At 38.4% G+C, this 25302-nt stretch overlaps 1 protein-coding gene across 1 annotated transcript in view; it reads right to left on the bottom strand.

Annotated features, from left to right (window-relative positions):
• CHM (CHM Rab escort protein) overlaps window positions 1-25302 on the bottom strand; it is a 146526-nt gene that overhangs the window by 105304 nt on the left and 15920 nt on the right. The window contains exon 2 of the mRNA XM_037061878.1: window positions 19445-19511. Within this exon, the coding sequence (XP_036917773.1) occupies window positions 19445-19511 (67 nt within the window). The remainder of the gene's footprint in view (window positions 1-19444; window positions 19512-25302) is intronic.

Raw genomic sequence — 25302 nt, 5'->3', positions numbered from 1 at the left:
CGGTTTATGATGAAGGAGGATGTTTATCTCTATTGCCAGGAATACTGGCAATTTTATATGACGAAAAAAAAAAAACTTCTGTAAAACTACAATCTCTTTGTAGAACTAGAAAATGAGCATTTGCAGTATTGAAACAGAGGTACAAAATCAGTACTCACAGCAAAAATTATGTCTAAAGCCTTCTAAGTTTCATGATGGGAAAGTGATCTAAACTTTTTAGCTAAAAAGTAAAAATCACAAATGGACATTTTTATTTTCGAAGATAGAAAAGCCCATAATACTGAGGTGGAACTCTCTCCATCGTGTGAAATGTTGACCTTAAAACTACAGAAAACATGGTTTTAATCTTTCTAAAGTTTTACAAAGCTTACTCAGAATACCACCTAAGTTTTTCCAGACACAGAAAGGAAATTATATAACTGCCTCCATTAACAGTAACCAATGGAACAACAAAAAAATAGTATTAAAAGAGTAACAAGAGAGTTCTCACCCTTCACATAGTGTTTAATGTCAAAACAACATCACTTTGCTTAATGTGTAATACTAGAAAAGAAATACATCACAGGTGGACATCAACTTGAACTGTATGAGAAGGCTGAACAAGTAAACCTATTTATTAAATCTGTTACTTAAATCCTAACTATCTTCTTTCCTATTGGACATCTTAATCACAATTCATCATTTGATATTCGGCAACAGCCATAGCTACATGATGCTATCAACTATATCCGGTACCGGGAAATGGCTTCTGTGAGCAAGTACAAGAACACTGAGAAAAGACAGACCTCCTGACATTCAGGCACATTCATCTGGGAATCATTTTTAATTATTAAGAAACCCGGGAGTTGGAAATGTTTTCAGGAAGGTATCTGATGGGGTCCAAGTGGGCTCAATGGGAATGGGAACGGGAAGCTCAAGTGCTGCACCCCCCTATTCTGTATTCACAGAGTCTACAATTTTCCTAGTAGAATTGTTTTATCATCTTCCACTGACAGCACTTTTAATTTTCAAATTTCTTACTATTTTCACACGGGCTCTTCCATGACAACGGGCGAATGGTGGAACTGCAGTGGAAATTCTACTCTCCTGAATTCTAATACGGTGTAATGCATCATAAGCAACCCCAAACTTCTGAGTTGGCCAGCATCATGTGGTCCAGGTGACATTATAATATGTATCCCATACCCTTTTCCAAAATGTATCCCATCCATAGTTTGGGCTGTTAATAGGTATTCCAAGTGGGTGAGGGGAGGTACAATGACAAAATAAATACAGAAAATGCTCAGTTGAAAAAGTGAAACCACCCCCCAAAATGACTTATGGAATAGCTTGTGAGCATTGTTAAATATGTTAATGTCTGTTCTCCCCAAGGCGGAACAAATTCAGTTACACAATAAACATTTTTTTAAAGATCTGGAGGGATTAGAGTTCAACAGAATATATTTTGAGGAATGCTGGCTTAATTCTTATTAAGGGAAGGAGAAAAACAGGATGCTATGTATGTTGACCATGTCATTTTCCATTCATTATGTCACTTAATCTTCACAAGAGCCCTGAGACATTAGTGCTATAATTGTCCCCATTTTACAATTAGGAAAAAAACTAAAACTACCCGTGACATTGAGTATCTTGTTGAACTCACTCAGCTAGGCCACGGCAAAGTCTGCATTTAAGCCCAGGGTTTATCAGGCCTTACAGCTTATGCTGTTTCCACTATACTACTTAACACTGTCTCCCACACTCTACAAGGTCAGAATATTTTAAATTATAAATATAGGTATATAATACAAATCCTGGAATCTGACTTCAAGACAATGGAACAAAGTTTAATTTTTGTTTTGCTTCAGCAATTCATGTAGATCATGAAAATGGGGTAATAACTTCATGACTGTATCTACTCTAATAACAGAGCTGGAAGGACTTTTCATTTCTAGGACCTAAAATACCACCAATTTTATTGTACATCTCATGTTTAATGTACACAAAAAATCTTTCTGTGTATGATAGGAGTGGAAAAATAACAGTGTGGCACGTCTGCTAATATTCATTTGTCAGCTATTATTGAATACGATACAGTATGTACATTAAGAGGTACTATTTGCTCTGGCTGGTGTGGCTCAGTGGATTGAGCACTGGCCTGTGAAAGTTGCCGGTTCAATCCCCAGTCAGGGCCCATGCCTGGGTTGTAGGCCAGGTCCCCAGTAGGGGTACACCAGAGGCAACCACACATTGATGTTCCTCTCCCTCTTTTTCTCTCCCTTCCCCTTTAAAAATAAAAATAAATAAAATCTTAAAAAAAATAAAAGAGGCACTATTCTATTTAAATCTGGTTCCAGTCCTACAAGGAATCATGACATGTTTCTATCTTCCTGGCTGACAAATAGAACAGCCTAGGAGATACACTGGACTTACCCTCTTCACAAATTCTCATTTACTAAAAGTTCCACATACCCGACACAGAAGAGAGTCAATCTCTTCTCCCCATCCCCTCGTTCCAAGATCAGTGGAGGTGGGCTTCCCTGGTCAACTATGCAAATGAAATTCTCACATGAGAGAGGAAGACCAGTCCCTTCCTTGATTTTAAAAGAGTCCGACGTGGCTACAGGAAGGTGCTCTGGCAACCCGATCGATCTGCCAGAATGAAATACCAGGCTGTGCTCTCAGTCGTTGGGGCTGGAGAAAGACTGTCTTGTGTTTAAGAGTTATTAGTCATTTGACACTAGTCCACACATTCAAATCCATTTTTAGACAACCAAGCCAGGTAATATACAAAGGTTGCCCTCAATTCTTGTTTTCCTCTGTGATCTCATCCATTCCTCCTGACTCAATTATCGCTTCTCCCGGGCTGACTCACAAACCAGTATCTCTCATCCCGGCCTCTATGCTGAGCTCCAGACGCATAGCTATTTCTGGGATGGATGTACCTATCATGCGTCATCAGCTTATTTGACATCTACTTTCAAAAAACATCCCTGATCCACTTCAATCTCTCCGTGTCCAAGAGACAAATGTATGTCCCCAAGTCGCAACTTGGTTTTCTTTTGGGTTTCCCTGTTTCAATAAATGCCAACACCATTCTTACAGCCGCCTATGCCAAAACCGCTTGCACTCAGTCATTATTCCTTCCTCGCATGTCCATTCTAGATTTCTCTTTGTCCTCCCTACCACTGCTGCCTTATTTCAGGCCCCATCTCCTATCCCACTTATTCATTAGCCTCCTAAAGGTTTCTGGGCTTCTAGGTCCTTCCCTTTCCAACCTAATCTCCACATCACTGCCATTCAGACCAGATCTTGGCAGACCACATTACACCTTTCCCTGGCTCAAAGATGTTTAATGGCTAATGCCTCTATAGGAGAGTCCAAATCCCTTAGTACCACTACAAGACCCCTCAAACCTTAGTTCCAACCTAATTCTCCAGCCTTTTCTCTGGACATTGTCCCTCTCTGCAAAGCATCAAATGCATCGGCCAGAACCACACACAGAGAAGCGCCTGCATGTTTTTCTCTGCTTTTATTAATGCTATAACCCTGTGCCCAAAATGCTATTTCATAACAAACTATTGATGGAACTAGTCAAACCAGTCAGAACCATTCAAATCCAGTATCATCATCTCTGTGAGGCTGTCAGGTCTGCAATATATAAGAAGAACTGGATTCTGCTTCCACGGCTCTGCACATATTTCTGTAAGAGCTGCATCCTACTGTCTTGTAATTAAACTGCATCGGTGTTTCCTGTGACTAGACTAGGAGCAACTTAAGGACAAGGGCAACAGTCTGGACATTGTGGAATCCTTAATGCACGGTGAAAATTGTTAACTAGTATAAATAATGCATTGCTATCCGTCAAGGCTTTGGGATCAGATGGGCCTGGGGGCAAATTCCTGAGCTGTGCCTCTTCCTAGTCACATGACCTTAGCCGGTAACCTTACAGACGTCAGTCTTGAAAGCCTCAGCTATTTTATCTGTAGAATGAAAACATTCAAGGCAGTGACCAGCACATAGTAAGTTATTATCATCATTCTCCTCTCCGCAAAGTATGGACAGAGCAGAACATGCCCAAGATGTCTCCAGCTCCCTTTCAATGGCAATTACTGAAGTCTAGAAGCAGCCAGGCACAGAAAGGTCCACTGACAACCTGGGAAAAGGGGGCAAAGAGAGAAGAATGGGGGAACTACTGAGAGAACAACAGAACTCAGACCAAAGGACAGAGGACTGTGCATTCCCTCTCCCCTTTTTCCCTATCCTCTACTTCAGAGTAGTCACAGCTCCTAAAAGTTAACCCTTCCTTTGTCATGGAAAGGCAAATCAAACTCCAAACTCACACTAACAGGGGAAAAAAAAGGAAATTAGAATGACAGGAAAAAGCTCTAAGCTTATTGCAATAGATCCCTCAGCTTCCAGCAGTGAAACTGAATGATATGCTTGGAACCCCCAAGGAGCTGGTAGGGCCAGTTGTCACTTCAAAGTAAAAAAAGACAAGGGGAAAGAAAAACAAAATACAAGAGGAAAAAGATGCCTCTTCATCTGAATGATAAAGAAGTTGCTCAAGGCGGGGAGAGTAGAGGGAGAGGGATATGGTTAAAAAAACGCCTATGTACATTCGATTACCTTTGCATGTACTTTTCCATGTTGTGGGAAAGCTATCCTAATTCAAAGGAACTGAATAAAACAAGTCAAAGTGGGTAATTGCAAGACAGAGCTCATGAGTCATGATTTCTGCAAAGAACTGTCTCAATCTAGGCTCCTTATGAGAAACAAATCCTCCTTGCGCAAGAACTGTCATTTGTAAATGAAGCTCCTGTCATCCAGATTTCAGTGACCTGATGACAAAATTTACAAATCGCTTCCCATGATTTTTTCCCACATGGCCCTTCAAAATAAAGGCTGAGCACATTCCTAATGATTTCACAGTAAAAGCCTTCTGTGAACCCACAGCACTGTGTCAGATGTTGCTGGCAGCACCTCAGGGTTTCACAAGTTTACCACTGGGCCCTCAGTCATGCTTCCGTGTAGGTTGCACACTAGACCCAACTTACAGTTGAAAAAAATGACATGTCACATGCCTAATCAGTGACAGAGTCACAACTTGAATTAGGTGTCTCTGACCATCAGACCCAGGATTTGCTCATCTCCTAACCCTACACCTCACTGCAAGAGCACAGGTTTTGCAGTCATAATGCGCCTGACTTTAAAATCCTGGTTCTTCCCCTTAATAGATATGTGACATGGGGCAAGTTCTTCCAGTTCTCTGAGTTGGTTTCCTGACCTACAGAAAGGCTGGGAATTATACTTCTCTTAGAGAGCAGCAATAAAAATTAAGTAATATTTCTGAAGTACCTAATATAGGACCAAGCCAATACTCAGTAAGCGGTAGCCATTATTAGTATATCACATTGTAGTTAACAGCATATAGCATCTTGAACACTAGAGTAGGTTAAGCAAATGAAAATTACTTTCACTCCTAAATTAGTGCCACAGACATGATGAAATCTGCCTTTAACATGGTGGGATTAGGGAAAGGAGAGAAGCAACTAAACACCTGATGCTTTGATAATTCGTATACGTTTTTCTCACCCTTACAGGGCAGCAGTTTTCTTTATCTAAATAATAGAAGATAAAAATAAAATTTTTCTTCTACGTGAGGTTACATTGCCCTATCCCCTGATGACAGTAAATCTAAAACTGTTCAAATACGTATCTTTGAGCTACCTTAGCTGCTTATCTGCAAGTATTCTGGTAGAAGAGGAAGAGCCACGGTATTTGATTTTTGCCTTAAAGAAAACATAAACAGACCTCAATTTCCACAAACTAAAAGCTACTAAAAATAACTTCAAAGTAGAAGTAGCTGTTCAATCAATACTGCTTTCTTTTTTCAGAAGCTAATAATCATAGAACATCTACACCGAGTATTTTTGTCCTTTCATTAGAGAAACAAGGGATCAAACCTAAATTTTTCATTCAACTCTATAGATGTAGAGTTAATTTCCAGGGCAGAAAAATATCATACAATCGATCTGACAGACTACTACAGAAGCAATTTCTGAGGCAACTCAATGAGATGGAGCTTTATTAAGCCACAAAACATTTGACTTGAACAATAAATCAAGTAAGTCTTTCTATTAAAAAAGATGGTGCTAGTTCTCAAAGATCTTCCTAGTCTCATATCCATGGTAAGAAGTAACAGATTACTGTGACCATTCCCATTCAGCCACCCTCCTACTGCCCCAACTAAATTACATCCCTCTCATTCTCACACAGCACTACTCTTTTCCTTCACAAGCATAATTCATAGTATAAAAATGAAGCACTTTTAATGCCTATGCTACTCTGCTAGGGTCCAATGCCATCACAAGGGCAGGAGTCACGGCCTTCTTTGTTGTTCATGTATTGATACCCAGAGATTCCTCTGGGTTTTGCAACCAGTTTCTAATTATAAAACATGTATTTCTTCAGAAGTGACAATAATCCTCGACAAATTTTAGTGTCTCCTAGCTCAGTGCCGAAACATAATGCTGAACAATAACACGGAGAAAAGGGGGATATCAAAATAATGTCCAGCCAATGGTGGAGAAATGGGGACCCCAGAAATAACGGTCAATCACAGGTCTAAAACTCTTAAGAAATCTAATATGATAAAATTTCTTAATATGATCCTATGTGATCTCATTTCATTTTGATCAAGTTGTTATCTGTAAAAAAAAAGGTTTTAATTAAAATTGCTGAGGTTATATTGGTTAATAAAATTACAAAGGTTTCAAGTGTGCAGTTCTATAATACATCACCTGTATATTGCATTGTGTGCTCACCACCCCGCATACAATCTGCTTCTGTTGTTTGCTGACCACCAGTATCACAACATACCACAGTATTACAAATAACATTTTAAATGTTAAAACAATGAGCAAATACATAGAGGTGACGATGAAATACTTTAATGGCAGAGTTCTCACCTGATCGGTTTAATTCATTCTGTCCTTTCACTCATGTATACATTGTTCTCTCATAAAACTATCCTTGAGTTTTCCAGATAGAATATACCACACCAATAGGGGTCTCTTGGGATGTACAAGGAATGACATGTATAGTACTCTGTGTACTACAAGTACATTGCTTGAGGTTTCTTTTTCTTTTCCTTTTTAAAGAGAGGGAAAGAAACATCAATGTGTAGTTGCCTCTCATGTGCCCCTTATTGGTGACTTGGCCCACATCCCAGGCATGTGCCCTGACTGGGAATCGAACCCACGACCATTTGCTTCACAGGTCAGAGCTCAATGCACTGAGGACATCAGGGCTGCTTGAGTTTTTATGACAAATATGTGTGTGTGTGTGTGTGTGTGTGTGTGTGTATTCACATGTATATATGATTAGGGAAAAAGATTTTTACAAACAAAAAAAAACAAGTCTAGAGACAAAGTAATTGTTTACTTCTCTTTATCACAATTGCTAAACAATTCCTAGACACAATTCCAAACTAGAAAAAACATTACTGGCCAGACCAAAGAGAAATCTACCCATAAACTGACGGACATGTAAAAAATGTGTGACATCAGTTCATAACTCCACAGGATAATACAATTTAGACTAACAGATTTCTTTGGTCAAATTATTAAAGCATAGTAATGTTTTCAACTTCAGAAATAATGATATGGTTATTGTAAAAGATCAAAACATCAACAGCTATTTCTATGACATTCATTTGTGCCCACATCATAAATCCACTAATTACCTATTAAAGACCCCAAACACTGAGTAATCTCTTTAATAAAAAAAGACTCTTAAAAATAAATTTATTTATTTTTATTTAATTCTTGTTCAAGTACAGTTTTCTGTCTTATATTCCCAGCCCTGTCCCGCAGTGCTCCCCACCTCCCTCCCATTTCCACCCACCACCTTAGTTATTGTCTGTGTGTCCTTTATACTTGTTCATGTGAGTCCATCCCCTTTCCCTCCTATGATTCTCTCCCCTCTCCCCTCTGGACCCTGTCAGCCTGTTCCGCATTTGAGTGTCATTGGTCATATTTTGCTTGCTTGTTTGTTTTGTTGTTTAGATTCCTGTTAATGGTGATATCATGTGGTATTTGTCTTTCACTGCCTGGCTTATTTCGCTCAGCATAATGCTTTCCAGTTCCATCCATGATGTTGCAAAGGGCAGGAGCTCCTTCTTCCTTTCTGCAGCATAGAATTCCATTGTGAAAATGTACCATAGCTTTTTGATCCAGTCATTGACCGATGGGCATCTAGGTTGCTTCCAACTCTTGGCTATTGTAAATTGTGCTGCTATGAACATTGGGGTGCATAGGTTCTTTGGGATTGGTGTTTCAGGGTTCTTAGGATATACTCCTAATAGTGGAATTTCTGGGTCAAAAGGCACGTTCATTTTTAGTTTTCTTAGAAAATTCCATACTGTTTTCCAGAGTGGTTGTACCAGTCTGCAATCCCACCAACAGTGAACTAGAGTCCCCTTTTCCCCACAACCTCTCCAGCACTTGTTTGTTTCTTTGTTTATGATAGCCATTCTGATTGGTGTAAAGTGGTATCTCATTGTGGTTTTAATTTGCATCTCTCTGATAGCAAGCGATATCGAGCATCTCTTCATGTGTCTCTCGATCCTCTGTATGTCCTCCTTGCAGAAGTGTCTGTTCAAGTCCTTTCCCCATTTTTTAATTGGGTTAGTTGTCTTCTTAGAGTGAAGTCGTGTGAGTTCTTTGTATATTTTGGAGATTAAACCTTTGTCTGAGGTATCATTGGCAAATATGTTTTCCCATACAGTTGGTTGTCTTTTTATTTTAATGCTGTTTTCTTTAGATGCGCAGAAGCTTTTTATTTTGATGAGATCCCATTTGTTTATTCTTTCCTTTATGTCCCTTGCTCTAGGGGACGTATCAGTAAAAATATTGCTGTGTGGAATATCTGAGATTTTCCTGCCAATGCTCTCCTCTAGGGCTTTAATGGTTTCACGGCTTATATTGAAGTCTTTTATCCACCTTGAATTTATTTTGGTGTATGGTGTAAGTTGGTGCTCGAGTTTCATTTTTTTGCATGTAGCTATTTAAATGAGTCCAATGAGGTAACAGCATGGTTTTCAATTTATTTCATTTTTCTCTCTGTGTGTGAAGCAGTTATAGTAGAAAATGAAGACTTATAGGAAAAACAATAAAACCAAACAATAATTTATATGATTAAGAGAAAAGATCAATTGAGGCTGTGTAGACAAACAGTTACTGATAAGAGGCAGATTCTGTTCAACTTAAACTTCTGATCTTGTGCTTGTGCCTTTAGCAACTCAAGTTTAAAATAAATGCCAATCTCTACATTATGAATTGCAAATTGCTTTTCTAAATCACAACATCTATTCTTGAAATTTCACATGTCAACAGCTCATTAATATCCACAGTAAATGTAGTTCCCTGAAAAGAACCACAAATTTTACATTTATTGTGACAGACAGCTGGCACATAAAAATAGAGTTCCTTCAATTACCACTTGGCAGAAGTTAACTTGGGTTTAAAATCTGTCTACAGAAATTTATGACAACACAGCAATGAAGTGACTATTTTGAATAAGATTAGCTGCTGCTGATAGTGTAGATGTTTAGACAGTGTTTATAAATCAACAGAGATCGTACTTACTATTTTATAATGGGCCACTTCAGAACCATTTTCCATCAACACTTAAATGGTATATAAATGTAAACAGTGGCAGAAGATTAAAGTACTAAGCTATCTTCACAAAGTCATGAAAGCAATATACACACATAAGAAACTTAAAGTGCATTTTTGCCGGCAGTTAGTCTTATAGTTTTGTCTCATTTAATATTTAATGTTTTAATGTAAGAAAAACTTTAATCAAAGAAAAATAACACCACTCAACAGTTTGTCATGATGAAATTTCAAGTTCGGGTCAGTACTTTACTAGCTAACTACATAAATTGTCCTGCAAAAGTGACTTTTACACCCTAATTCTTTATCATTGATTTTCCTTTTATTGAGGCACAGTAATTATACAAGTTAAGTAAGTCAAACTGGCTTTGTGACAATTTGGAAAAGGTCTTAAGACAATTTTACAAATATATAAACATAGTTAAAACTTAGGCCAATACCTTTTTACCAAAATTTTAGACAATTTTAAATAAAACCCATTTGCATATGGGTGTCTTCATTTTGTTTGTAACAGGAAATTGGAAACAACTTTAAAGGCAGCAGTAGACAACTGGTTAAGTTGACTGTGCTGTATTTGTATGGAAACAAGAGAGCCCATTACGATCAATTAAAAACCACATCTTTGACATGTTCAAATGATGTTTACAGAAAAATAAATACATCTTCTGGAAGAAAAATTTCTGTACCTACAGCAGAAAGTACTGCCTGTCCAACAAAATCTCCCCTTCCCCTCAACTGGCCATCGGAGTGGGAGGGATGTCATGCTTCCATATAACTCGATAATCACCCGTGGATATATGACTAAGTTTTTGCCCAGGGAATAGTGATATATGCCTTTCTGGGCCCAGGCCTTCAACAGTTAAAATTCTATCTACACTCCGTCTCCTTCCTAGAAGCTCAATCTGCGCAAACCTATACCCCAGTTTAGATCATGCAAACCTGAGAGTAAAGAATCCAGAGTGAAGAAACCTAAGTCCTCATGGAGCGGAGCTGCCCCTTATTAGAGGCAGACTCTTCAGATGTGTTTTAATCACACACGTTTTTTGGTAACTGTTCAAGCCACTGTGTTTTGGGTCCCTTTGTTACAGCCCCTTATTCTTTCATTGAAATTAATGTAGCATGGCAGAGGAAAATGTCATAGCTAATGTTCACGGCATGTACAAATAGTAACAGGTGACAGCAGTATCCTTTTTTTTTCTTGTCTTCATGACATAGTGCAGAAACATTACTGTTATTAAGTTTAAAAACCTTAGGCAAGATTTTAATATATTTTACAACTTAAATCAGTTTCTTCTCTGATCCTATCTTTGCTGTCTTCCCTTAATAAATACAGAAGACAGCTATTGTACAGAAGAGTTAAAGAAGTATATATTTATACTTCTGTAAAGGGCTAAGAGTATGCTCAGTAAATTTACTGAGCACCTATGGACCAAGCATCTTAAAACAGAAAAAGGATATACTAACATGTGACTGTTCAGTATTTCTTTCAAAGTGCCTTTCAGGGCTGAAGAGATAGCTTATGACATGGGACAGCTTACAGCAGTCTTACGTAGGCACAAAAGGGACTTAAAATTTCATGTGTCATCTTTTAAAAATGTGGTAAATTTTGCATCTTACTCCATTATATATCCATTTTTAATAATATTTTTAAAATAGAGGTATCAGTATGGATTCATGGATATATATATATATCCATATATATGTGGATATAATCCATATATATCCATATATATATATATCCATATATATATATATATATATGGATAGGGACATATACACACATACGAAGATATACATGTGCCTGTACAAATGACTGAATATACATATTAACTAGCTCTGTATATTGAGAGAGCCTAGAAGTAAAAACACTCCAGTAGGTATGAGCACTCATCATTCTTCGAACTTGATTCCTAAATACCACTCTCAAATACACGGAGAGAGGGCTCCTGGGTAAGTGGTTGATTCTAGGGCTAGGGGACAGAAAATACTACATGAGCCTGGAACACCTTGTAGTGTCAGAAAGTAAAGAAGGGCTCAAACAAGGATGGGACATTTTATAAGGATGTAGAACATAATGAAAGGAACTCATAGTCCCTGAGGCTGGAACAATGTAAATAACAAAATAAGCAATGGCAGTATCAGATTACAACCCACAGAATAAAATAAACATCTAAGAAACAGTACTGATATACATAATTGTATATAGGAGAGAAGAAACAGCTCTTTTTTATTTAAAAATGCTATAAATAAACAAAGATGGAAAGAGGAAAATAAAAAAATCACCATTACACAGACATCAGTGTGCCTCAGGGGAGATAATTTGACAGTATTAACAACTAAATGTAATGGGGGATCCTAGACCAGATCCTGGGGGAAAAAGAGAACACTGTTGAAAAAAATTAATGATAGCCAAATTAGGTCTCTAGTTCAGCGGTCATTATTCTACCAATATTAATTTCTGAGTTCTGATCATTGTACTATGGCTCCATAAAAGACTAGCTTTAGGGGAAGCGGAACAATTTTTATAAAGAAACTCTCTGTACTAATTTTGTAACTTTAATGTAAGTCTAAAATTTGTTCAGTTTTTTAATGGTTTAGGGCACTTAATGCACTATACTGTTTATCAACTTTACATCTGGCAGAAGCTCCACTATTTACCCTTGCACATCACATTCCACCTCCACCTCACCAAGTGCCAGAATACCACTACAGCTGGAGAAGCAGGGCTCTACCCTCACCAACAATTGAACTTCATTGAGAAATAAGAAAAAAAAAGAAAATAACAATTTTCTACAAATTAGAATTAGTTGGAATTATTCAAATCATCATCGACAATGTGAGGTATATTTCAAAGAATATTTGGAATAGAAACAAAAAGATGTGAGTTTTGGGGCCAGGCATCTACTTACTTGACCCTGAGCAAATCTCAATGTTCTCAGCAATAGATGACTTCCTTCTAAACAACCATAAGTTGCCCTGGCTAGTGTGGCTCAGTGGACTGCGTGCCAGCCTGTGAACCAAAGCATCACATGTTCCATTCTCAGTCAGGGCACATGCCTGGGTTGTGGGTCAGGTCCCCCATTAGGAGCATATGAGAGGTAACTGCACATCAATCTTTCTCTCCCTCTCTTTCTCCTTCCCTTCCCCTCTCTCTAAAAATAGATAAATGAAATCTTAAAAAAAAACAGACTAAAGACATGAAGACATTTTAGCAAAGCGAATATATAGATAGCACATAAGCACATGAAAAATGTTCATACTTGGACCTTAGGGAAGTATGAATTAAAATCACAATGAGGTATTGATACAGGGTGCAGCTGGGGGGGGGGCAGGGCAATAAAAGATTTGGAATGGTGTCCAGAACTCAAGGTGTCTAGGAATTATTGGAGAGACATAAAAGATGTCCTCACCCCTTCCCCCACAGGTGTGAGTTGGGGGAAAGGACACATGGAGCAGGAATATGCAGGGCTGTTCGTACAGACATAGCTTTGCAGCTAATCCACAGCATGGTGATCTAACATATCTATAACCCCTAACTGACTGCACAGATACAGTAAATAGCTGTGGCCATGCACTGAGCCAGGGGGAAGGAAAGAGACTCCCCCCCGCCCAAGATGTAACTGGGGGGCAGGTCCCCCAAGTTACAGCACCTGTGTGGGAGCTTGGAGAAGATTGGCTCTAGGACATGGGGTGATACCTGCCCAGACTCATGATGGCAGCCCAGTAAACTTGTAATAATACAGAAATACTTGCACATGTAACTGATCATGGGAGGAGTCGGAAATAGGGGTACAGAGGAAGACTGGCGTGGGGATTTAAACCCAGACATGGCAGCCATTGAGGGGAGAAGCACGAGGTTTTTTCAGAGTGAGGACCCCCCCTTTGGCGAGGTGAATGGGGGAGAGCCACATGGTTTTAGCAGAGTGGGGACCCCTGAAGCCAGGTGAAAAAGAAAGCCACACATTTTTGGTGGAGTGCAGACCCCTGCAGCTTGGGTAGAAGAGGCTCACTTGGCTTTGGGGTGCTCCCTTTGGCCGCGTGGCCTGGGAAGCAGGAGAGACTTTGCCTGGAGGAAGGGTGAAAGAACTCTCTGCCAGAAGACCATGAGAAGGTGCTGCATGACTTTGGATTAATTGGAAATCCTGCCTGGACTGCGACACAGCTGATGGTACCAGTGGCCTGGAAAAACGGACCTGTGCTCTTTTCCTGAGTTACGGTGCCCGGAGTTAGGATAGGGGGAGAAGGGAGTGTTGTGTGCGTAGGTAGATACCCTAAAGGACTTTGATATTTTAATGAAGATGTTAGGTCTGAACAGCATTAAATAAACCTTTCCTTTCCTTTCCTTTTCACAAATCTCTGGCATTGAGAGATGTTTTTCCAATTGGCGATGGAGATCGGGCCCAGTAGGGGGTCCAGATGGTATTAGTATACCATCCTCTGGGGTCTGGGCCCTGGTGTATCTGTTCTGTAACAGTTTTTTTTGGCATCCCTGGGTGGGCTAAATATTGCCCTCCTTGGATTCTTGTTTGGTAACAGTATCACTACACACCAGTCAGAATCCCCCCACCCAGATAGAGACAACACCAAATGGTTAAGATGAAGAGAAATGGATCACTTGTGCACTGCCAGAAGAATATAAAATGGTATCAGCAGTCTGGAAAATAGTTTGCAATTTCTTGAAAAACTAAATATGCCATTACCATATGATGCAGCAATTGCATTCCTAAGCATTTATCCCAGCAAAATAAAAACTTAAGATCACACACAGAAAAACCTAAAGATGAATGTCCACACAACCATTTTATTTGTAATAGCCCAAAACTGGAATCAGCCCAGATGCCCTTCCACAGGCGAGTGAGTGGTTAAACAAAGGTACACAATATAGAATACTACTCAGCAACAAAAAGGAACAACCAAGGTAACTGTGGTAGGTGAAAGAGACCATACCAAGCCCTGGCTGATGTGGATTGAGTGCGGGCCTGCGAACCAAAGGATCTCAGTTTGATTCCCAGTCAAGGCACATGCCTGGACTGTAGGCCAGTTCACAGCAGGGGATGCATGAGAGGCGACCATACATTGATATTTCTCTCCTTCCCTTCTAAAGATAAGTAAATAAAATCTTAAAAAAAGAGAGAGACCAATACCAAAAAGTTGCATACTAGACAGTTCTTTTCTCAAAATAACAAAATTAAAGAACTAAAAAACAAATTACTGGTTGCTGGAGTTAGAAATAGGGGACACAGAAGAGGGAGCTGGGTATGAAATAAAAAGGCAACATGAGGAATTCTTAAGTGTTGGAATTTCTCAGTATCATAACTTTTTCTACACTGAATCTAATATATACTTAATAAAAACTTACATATTTTTGTGCAACTTCTTTCCCTGGACAGCTATTTTAGGACACATAAAAGGTAGTATTAGTGGTGTGGCTGGTGTGGTTCAGTTGGTTGGAGTATCATCATGTAAGTAAAAGGTTGCAGGTTCGATCCCTGGCTGGGGCACATATAAGCAGGTAACTGACTGATGTTTCTCTCTCTCTCTCTCTCTCTCTCTCTCTCGCTCTCGCTCTCGCTCTCGCTCTCACTCTCGCTCTTTCCCCCTCCCCCTCCCATTCTCTCTCCTCTCTGATGCTAGAAAGGGCAGGGTGCAGGCAGGAGAAAAGACACACTGGAACTCTTTTCCTTTCTTATTTATATATTTTCCCAAAAGGATTCGGCCTTATAAATTCAGTAAGATAGTGAAATACAAATGTATGTGGAAATTTAAAAACATACCTCTAAATAACTAATGGATCAAAGATGAAATCACAATGGCTATTAGAAGATACTTAACATTCATGGAAGACAGCTAATGTGATCCTAAGAGCCAATTACAATTGTAAATAATTTTATTAAACAAAAACTCTTAATTATAAAAAGTTATGAATGCAATTAAAGAAGTCAGAAAAACAACAAGAGTGATTTCTAAACATAGATATTAGGTAGACAGAAAACAAAGAGACCACAGAAGGAAAAAGACAAAGCAAAAGTTGGTTCTTTGCAAAGACTAATAATATAGACAAATCTCTGGTAAGAGAGAGATTGAGAAAAGAAATAGAAAAAAGGCACAGATAACACAAATAACATTAAGAATTTTTACAGAGAGTGCATAATTACAGCAACAGCAGAGCACGGTGAGCACAGGGGAGGCACACATGATGCAGTTGGAAAGGAAGAAGATGCCAGATGCTGGGGAGAGTAGCAAAAACAGACCAATCAGGAGGTTTTTAGAGAAGTTCAATAGTAAATAATAGTGGAATGAACTGGGAGGAACAGTGGAGACAGAAAACTCCTTAGACTTGGGTTATGTTTTAAAAGTCGAGCTGACAAGATATGCTGAAGGAATGAATATGGGGTTGAGGGAAAGATATGAAGATATTAAAGATAATTATTAAGTGTAGAATCAATTAATACAATCCATACCTCAGCACAGAGACCTAAACAATAGAGCTCCCATCTAGTTCTAGCTTCAACGCTCATTAATCCAACTCACTTAGCTAACCTTTCAGTCATACAAACATTCTCACTGTGCACTGAGCATGTCATGCCCTTTCAATCTGTTCCCTCTTTCCAGAATGCTCTAATTCCTCATTAAAGTCTTACTTATCTCGCAAGACTCAGCTCAAATGTCATCTCTATGACACTTTTCACTAATCTCCCAGGCATGATTAGTCACTCCCTCCCCTGGCTTCACTGTTTATATCTAGTAGCAGCCGCAGCAGCAGCAGTATTGTTAGAATAACAGATGTTAACATTTACTGAGAGTTTATGTTTCTGGCACTGCAATAAAACTATTACATATATTATTTTATTTAACCCTATAAAGAATCTTATTAATTACGTACTATTTCATGCCATTTATATCAAGAAACAGAGGTATAAAAAGATTAAGTACGTTCTCAAAGATTACAATACACCTAGTAAGTGCCAAAAGCAAGAATTGAACTGAGGCATTCTGGGAAGTTGGTGGGAATGTAAAATGGTACAGCTGCTGTGTGGAAAATAGTATGGTAGGTCTTCAGATATATAAAAGATAGAATTACCATGTGATCTAGCAATTTTAATTCTGGGTATATATCCAAAGGAACTGAACACAGGATCTCAAAGGTGTTATTTGCTCATCCATGTTCACAAGAGGTAGAAGTAACCCAAATGTTTATGAATAGCTATAGTACATACATACAATGTAATATCAATCAGTCTTAAAATAGAAGGAGAATCTGACATGATTTTAAAAGATGAACAACCCTTGAGGACATTATGCTGAATGAAGTAAGGCAGTCACAAAAAGACAAACATTGTACTATTCCAATTACATGAGGTATCTAAAGTAGTCAAATTCATGGAGACAGAAAGAAAGCAGAATGGGGTTTACCACGGGCTGAGGGGAGGAGGAATGGGCAGTTATTGTCAATGGGTGTAGTTTCAATCCAGTAAGATCGACAGAGTTCTGGAACTCTGTTGCACGATACTAATATAGTTAACAGTACTGAACTATACCCTTAAAAATGGCTAAGATTTTATGTTACGTGTTGTTTTTTTTTTACCATGATTTAAATATTATTTTTAAAACAACATGGGAAAGTATTTCTATGAAACAGAGATGGGGAAGACTGAATCTGACTGTGAAGAGCCTTAAATGCTAAAATGAATAAAAAATCAGAAAATATTTAATTAAACCTGGCCCACAGCAGCAAAACATCCCATAATAACTAGACGGAGCTAAACTCTCAAATGCCATCATATCTGAGGATCTAAAATAAAAAAAGTTGGCCCTGGCTGGTGTAGCTCAGTGGATTGAGCGCTGGCCTGCGAACCAAACGATCGTGGTTCGATTCCCAGTCAGGGCACATGCCTGGGTTGCAGGCTGGTTCCTTGCAGGCTAACTCCCAGCAGGGGACGCACGAAAGGCAACCATACATTGATGTTTCTCTCCCTCTCTAAAGATAAATAAATAAATAAAATCTTAAAAAATAATAAAATAAAATAAAATAAGTTTTCTCATTTTGAAATACTATTTTGATTATTAAGACAGAAGTTTTTAAGGCAACTGCCTTGCCAAGCTCTTCTAACTTATTCACTGTTTCAAAAAATAAAATTTAGCTTCTTACATTTATAATAAAAATTGACTTTAGAGTACCAGCAAACCCTATGTGATTTCTAAAACATTCTTCACTCTGGGAAACCCTCAGGTTTTGGAATAAAAATAAAATAAAATAAATCTGAATGTAAAGTTAAACAAGTACTAGCGTTTTAGAGTCAAAAGGTTACTTCACTTCTCTATGCTCCACAGGCATCACTTGTTAAAATGGAAAACACCACCGACCTCACTTGGATGTGATGGGGATTACATTACATAACATATAAAGAATCGAATATAGTGAGCAGCAAAGAGTATAAGCACAATGAATGACGATTTAGGGAAATTTAACATTTTTTGTGCAATTTTAGGTTAATTAATTAAGATTAAGGGAAAATTGAATTTAGGTTTTTATTAAGCCTTGTAAATCACACAGGCCCAGTACCTGGGCTTTCAAAGTGACAGACTTTTTGGCATGGGAATCCATGACATGTCAAAAAGGACAAAACTAAGGCATTAATGCTAGTGGTTACACATGTAGTAGTGAACGAGAATTCTGAGGACAGGGTTTGTCTGAAAACTGAACCTAATTTAATTTAGAAATTTCATCCGATAACTGAGTCAATAGGCTTTCGAAATAAATTTAGAAAGGGTTAAATGTGAATGAACTAATACCCCTTTTTGAATTCCTCCATAGTTACAGTGGGGTAAATATAAGAGACACGGCAACAAATCTCCTTTTCCTTGGTGTTGTGACATTATGAAAAACATAGCAGTTAATATGGAACAGAAAATAGAAAGTTCTTTTCTTCTCGTTTCTTTTGTACTATTTAGTGAACAATTACAGTGTCAAGAGAGAATGTTCAAAAGCACTAAATAGGTGGAAAGGTAGAGCTTTGTGTCAGGAGGAAGCAGGAATTAAGAGGTTTAAACTATGCTTTATCTTAAACTTGAATTTGTCACAGAATCACATTAAGGGGAAAAAGATCTGGATATTTTTCTCAGTTAAGGTTTTTGTCTAATACTTTGCATTTTGATTAACATTAAGAAGAAAAACCAAATACCCTAAATTTATTGGCTGCATTTTTCAACCAAGTCTAAGGTACAGCTGCACATACAGGTTGCATACGCCCACACACACATTTAAGAAAAAGGGCAGGTGGGAGATTTCCAAGCCTCTTGCTGAACTATTTATCATTTAAAAAACAAAATCAGTCATTAAATAGAAAATTATGATATATTTAGTTTATCCTAAAGGAAACATCACTAATTTCACAGAGTAGAATAGTGAAACTTGTATATTATATATTTCACATATTTTTAGTAAAAATTAATTCTAATTATTTTCTAACTTAAAAGGCTTATATATGCCCTGGCTGGTGTGGCTCAGTGGTTGAGTGCAGGTCTGCGAACCAAAGGGTTGGCGGTTCGATTCCCAGTCATGGGAATGCCTGGGTCGTGGGCCAGGTCCCCAGTGGGGAGTGTGCAAGGGGCAACCATGCACTGGTGTTTCTCTCCTACTCTTTCTCCCTCCCTTCCCCTCTTGAAATCCTAAAAAAGTTTATATATGACATATACATATATGTGCACACATGTGTCTATTTAATTTTTTTCATTTTGTACAGAGATATTTAGGAAGTATTAAATGCTATCATTGATAAACTTACGAATCAACATGCAGAACCCTCTGGCCACTTCTTGAACATGCAGCTGCAATGATGGATTCAGGCAAACCTATAAAAATACACACCTATATCATTTAGAATGTAGAAAATATATATATGTAACGTAAAATGTTCAATTCATGCCATTGCTGTAAAGAAGAGTTTAACAAAATACGCTCATCTTTATATTCTAAACTATAATGTGTATATTATTATGTCATTGGATGCTTCTTAAACTACTAAAGCTGAAAATTTTATTATGTTTGAGAGATATTTTTTAAAACCAAGTACATAAATGCTTTTTACCAGCAAATTACTATAAATGAAGAACTGTCAAAATATTGTTCATATGGCACTTCGTTATTAGGAACTCTGCTCATACACTAGCTCATCTGATTTCCTCAACTGCACTGAGAGCATGTGCATACACATTTTAAAGATTAAGAAGAAACTAGGGTAGAAATGTTAACTTGTTACCCAATACTCTAAGAAAATAAAAAAGTTCTAGAGTTGAGTCCTGACTGGTGCAGCTCAGTGCACTGAGCACCAGTCTGCAAACCAAAGGGTCACTGGTTTGATTCCCAGTCAGGGCACACGCCTGGGGTGCGGGCCAGGTCCCCAGTGGGAGCCACGTGTGAAGCAACCACACAGTGATGTTTTTCTCCCTCTCTCCTTCCCGTCTCTCTAAAAATAAATAAATATAATCTTTTTTAAAAGTTCTAATTTAGAACTTTTTAAAAAGATTGAAAAAGTTGAAATTTAAACCCTCTCCAAAGCCACAGTGCCTGGAGAGGAATGGCGTACATTCATTTAAGCAATGGCTTAGCTAGTTTAAAAACAGTTCATTTACAAGATACACTATTTTACTTTCTGGGTAATACAAGTTTGAAAAGAACATTACTGTTCTGGAATCAAATTAGGCCACAACATAAAACTGGTTAGCATAAATAGAGATATATATTACTAGTCGCACTACCACCAAAATCAAATGTTACCAAAGATAATGATTTTAGAACTTAAAAAAATCAAGTGTTCCCCTGGCTGGTGTAGCTCAGTGGATTGAGCTCGGGCCTGCGAACCATACATACAGTTCGAATCCCAGTCAGGGCACATGCTTGGGTTGCAGGCCAGTTCCTGGCAGGGGACTCACAAGAGGCAACCATACATTGATGTTTCCCTCCTTCTCTCGTTCCCTTCCCCTCTAAAGATAAATAAATAAAATCTTTACAAAAAATCAAGTGTTTACCCTGCTGCTGTGAGTCAGTGGACTGAGCACTGGCCTGCAAAGCAAAGGGTCACCGGTAGGATTCCCTGGCCTGGGTTGCGTGCCAGGTCCCCAGTTGGGGGCATACAAGGCAGCCACACACTGACGTTGCTTTCCTTCTCTTTCTCTGTCCCTTCCCCCCCTCTCTAAAAACACATAAATAAAATATTTTTTTAAAAAAACAGATCTTCAGCTACATCAATTAGTTAATACCTTATATGTTGTAAGTTCAAGACTTTTCCATAATTTCTTTTCCTAAGATCTGCCATTTCAATAGAGAATAACTTTTTCCTGTCAGGCATACTAACAAAGCATGTTTTGAAACCTTAGTACAATTCTATAGTCCTACTACTGACTTTTTCACTGCAATGAAAGCACCCTGATTCTCTTGGATTTTTACCTACCAGAAGAGAAATAGCACCACTCTTTTGGCAAGGAATGAAACTATGCACTATGGGTCAAGGATGTCAAGAAAATGGAACAGTTATTTTTATGTGAAAAGAAATATGCATATGGAAGCAACTGACATAGTCAATCTCTAGTTAAAAACCACATTAAACACAAGCTCCAGCTGCATTCACAAAAGACTAGAGTTCCCTGTGGTGAATACTTTGTGGGAATTGCTTGGTTTTGAAAAGAAGGTCTACTCACATGTACTATATACGGCCATTAAACATCAACTACTAGAAATAAGTCATCATAAAGTTTCAACGTTGAGCCCTGGCTGGTGTAGCTCAGTGGACTGAGCACCAAACCTGCAAACCAAAGGTGTTGCTGGTTCAATTCCCAGTGAGGGCACATGTCTGGGTTGTGGGCCGGGTCCCCAGTAGGGGGTGCAGGAGAAGCAAACACGTGTTGATGTTTCTCTCCTCTTTCTCCCTCCCTTCCCCTCTCTCTAACAAAATAAATAAATAAAATCTTTTTTAAAACCTTCCATTTTCTATTATTTAAAAAAGCTTCAACTTTGAATATAATTCAAAGGAAAAACAGTGAGAATCTGTGCTGTTCAAGGAAACAGGACACAGAAAAGAAAGTTTTCAACAGTTAAGCATACTTCTTCATACAGTTATAATTGCATTGCTCTAATGTCTTTTAATTTTAACTATCTGGACTTTTGACACCTAAAGAAATAACTTCTTATTAATGAAAAGCAATAACTAAGGTACTTGAAAAATTTCTGTGCAGCTTAATTAAAAGAACAATAGCAAAAAAAAAAAAAAAAACAGGAAGCAGAATTAGTATGTTCAGGTGTGTAATAATGACAGCATTAACAGTACATTACCAAACATTAATTAGCACAAAGCTTTTATGGTTCACAATGTATATTCACACACATCATCTCATTTATTCATAATTATAACCCTGGGAGGCAGGCAGTATTATCCATGTGAGAAATGGGATAAGAAAGGTTAAATAACTTGACAAAGATCAAGTAATTCAGTAATTTGCTATGTCCAATTCAAACTGCCATGGTAAATTCATTCTCTCCAACCTGGACATGAGTCTAAGAATGAAGATGTAAGGGCAGATGGTAACACAGTGCAATGCGTATGGTCTCAGGCAGAGAGACCTACACTTGAATCTTAGTCTTGCTGCCTAAGCAGCTGTGTGTCCTCAGACAAATCACCTGACTCCTCTGAGCCTTTGTCTCTTCAACAGTGAGAGAACCACCATTCACCTCATAGAATTATTCAGTCATTTTTGTACCAGAATGATTCGGGCTACTTGCTCTATAAGCCCTATCTACCTTTATTATTCTTCAGAAAGATATTTTTAAATTACTACATTTCATCTAAATACCACTCCATACACCTCTTTTTGCCAGATGCACACTCCAATGGCAAACAATAATAAAATCACTCTCCTCTATTTGGCCCAAATTAGTTGTTACTTTGTATGGGCACATACACATGTGGTTAGCATGTGGTTATTTCCATGACTGGGATCTACACTGTCAGAAGTCAAGTCTCTGCTGACAGAGCAAAGCCAAGAGCAGATTTCAGTATGCATCATGATTGGAGTCCAAATTACATAAAACCAAAATGACTATCATTTGTGTTTTCCCTCAATACTTCCATCCAGACATCCCCATAAGCCTGTAAAATGGATAGGCTGTTCCTATGACAAACAGACCTGTTAACTTCATGCTTAGAAAGATTAAAACAACAGTCTAATAGTGCTGCAGTTAGTAATATCTTCCTGGCCAAGATTTCTTATTTCTTTCCACCTATTTGGTAAAATCCTCAGTTCTTGAACTGAGGAGGCCCATGGTCGTTTCTCTGTAAATATTTTTTGAAGGAAAGAAAAGGAGAAAGAGAAAATGGGGAGTAGGAAGAGTGAGGGAGACAGATGGAGCAGACTAGGATACATGGTTAAGGAAAAAAAGCTAAGATTGTGGCAATTCCTAGCCTAAAAGAGCTCAGAGTGTAAAGAACACAAATATAAATTGATTAAAATAATCAATGTAATTAAAACTGTTATAGAAACACAATGGACAGATACATTCCTTCTGTAGAAGGGCCTCACGGAAAACTCCAGAGAGCAGTGGACACCAGGTGGGTATTTCAGGATCTATAACAACCCAGCTGAAGAGTGTCACAGAGGGAAAGTGTAGAAGGAAAAAGGACAGTGGAAGGGACTACTCCTGTGTTAAAAGGTGAAGAAAGAGAGAACCAAAAGGTGATGTTCAAAAACAGTGGTTGGACACACTTACTCAACACAGTTGTGGAATGTTGGCCACAATAATCAGACAAGGAGAAGAAATAAAAGGCATCCAAATTGGAAAGGAGAAAGGAAGTCTGTCATCGTTCACAGATGACATGACATTGTACACAGAAAACCCTACATACTCCACCCAAAACTACTAGATTTAATAAAAGAATTCTTTAGAATAGCATAATATGATATTAATACCCAGAAATCAATGGCATTTTTATACATCAATAATGAGCTATCAGAAAAAGAAACTAAGAAACCAATTCCATTCACTATTGTAACAACAACTAAAAAAAGATACCTAGGAATAAATTTAACCAATGAAATAAAACACCTGTAAAACAAATATTGAATAAGATTTGGAGCAAAGGGAACCCTCATGCACTGTTGGTGGGAATGCAGTCTGGTTCAGCCACTGTGGAAAACAGTGTGGAGTGTCCTTTAAAATTTTAAAATGGAACCCCTGTTCGAGCTAGCGATTCCACTTCTGAGAATATATCCAAAGGATCCTGAAACACTGATACAAAAAAATACGAGGTCTGTCCAGAAGGTACCCAGCCATGTAATATGAAAAATGCAGACATTTATTGAACAAGATACAAGATACAAGAAATACTACATAGGACAATGATGTCTCAGTCCCCTTCAAAGGAGGCACCTTGGGATCTCACACAGTTCTTCCAATTGTCATCAGCTGCCCTGTTGAGTTTTCCTGAATCTTATCAACAGTCCGAAATCTCTTCCGTTTCAAAAGTGATTTTAGTTTCGAGAAAAGCCAGAAGTCACTGGGCGCCAAATCTGGGCTGTAGGGGGCCCAAGTCACCTAGGCAATTTGATGTTTTGCCAAAAAACTCTGCATAAGACATGATACATGAGCAGGCATTTTGTCGTGATGAAGCTGCCCATCACCAGTTGCCCATAGCTACAGCCTTCTGAATCGTCTGAATAGTTTCCCCTGAGGAATGTTCAAACTTAATGCAAAATTAGATGCAGATGTGTTGCTCTACCACTCAGTCATTTTGAATGTGATGGCCACACAGTACACATGCTCACTCAATGGCATCTACCACCCCCACCGACTAGTACAATGAAGTCATCATTGTTCACACATGCGCATTCCAGTCCACTCTCCTTGCCTGCCAGTTACATCGATGTTGTGCAAACCATTCTTGTTATACAAACAATGGCTGGACTTTTTCTGGACAGATCTCATATATGAACCCCTATGTTCATTGCATCGCAATTTACAATAGCCAAGATTTGGAAACAGCCCGACTGGCCCATCAGTAGGTGAATGGATACAAAACCTGTGGTACATTTACACAATGGAATACTATGTGGCTGTAAAAAAGGAAGGAAATCTTACCCTTTGCAACAACATGGATGGACCTGGAAAGTATTATGTTAAGTGAAATAAGCCAGCCAGTGAATAAATACCACATAATCTCACTTATATATGGAATCTAGTGAACATAATAAACTGAAGAACAACCCACAAATAGATGCATGGATACATGGAATAGGCTGATGGGTACAGGAAAGGGCAGGGGGCAGGGGGACAGAAGAAAGATGGCGAAGGGATTAACAATGAACATTTATGCACAACCCTCGGACATGCACAATATGGGGACCGACTTAGGGAGTGGGGTGGGTGGGGCTGGGTGGAGGAAAGGCCAGAACAACAGTAATAGCTTAAACAATAAAAATAATTAAAAAAAAACAGTGGTTGGAGCCCAACTGTGGAGCAACAGGATGTCTTGAAAAAGTTTTAGCGAGAAAAGCAGCACTGTCAAACCAGTTTCTCAGAAAAACAATTCTATTCACAGAATGAAGGATGAACTTGTATTAAATCTGAACTTTAAATGTCAGGGTTAGCCCTGGC

This window comes from Sturnira hondurensis, unplaced genomic scaffold, assembly GCF_014824575.4.
Source record: "Sturnira hondurensis isolate 20B ecotype Veracruz unplaced genomic scaffold, ASM1482457v3 Scaffold0013541, whole genome shotgun sequence".
NCBI classification, from domain to species: domain Eukaryota; kingdom Metazoa; phylum Chordata; class Mammalia; order Chiroptera; family Phyllostomidae; genus Sturnira; species Sturnira hondurensis.
Note: the sequence above shows the minus strand (reverse complement) of the source record. Positions and strands in the feature narration are given on the sequence as shown.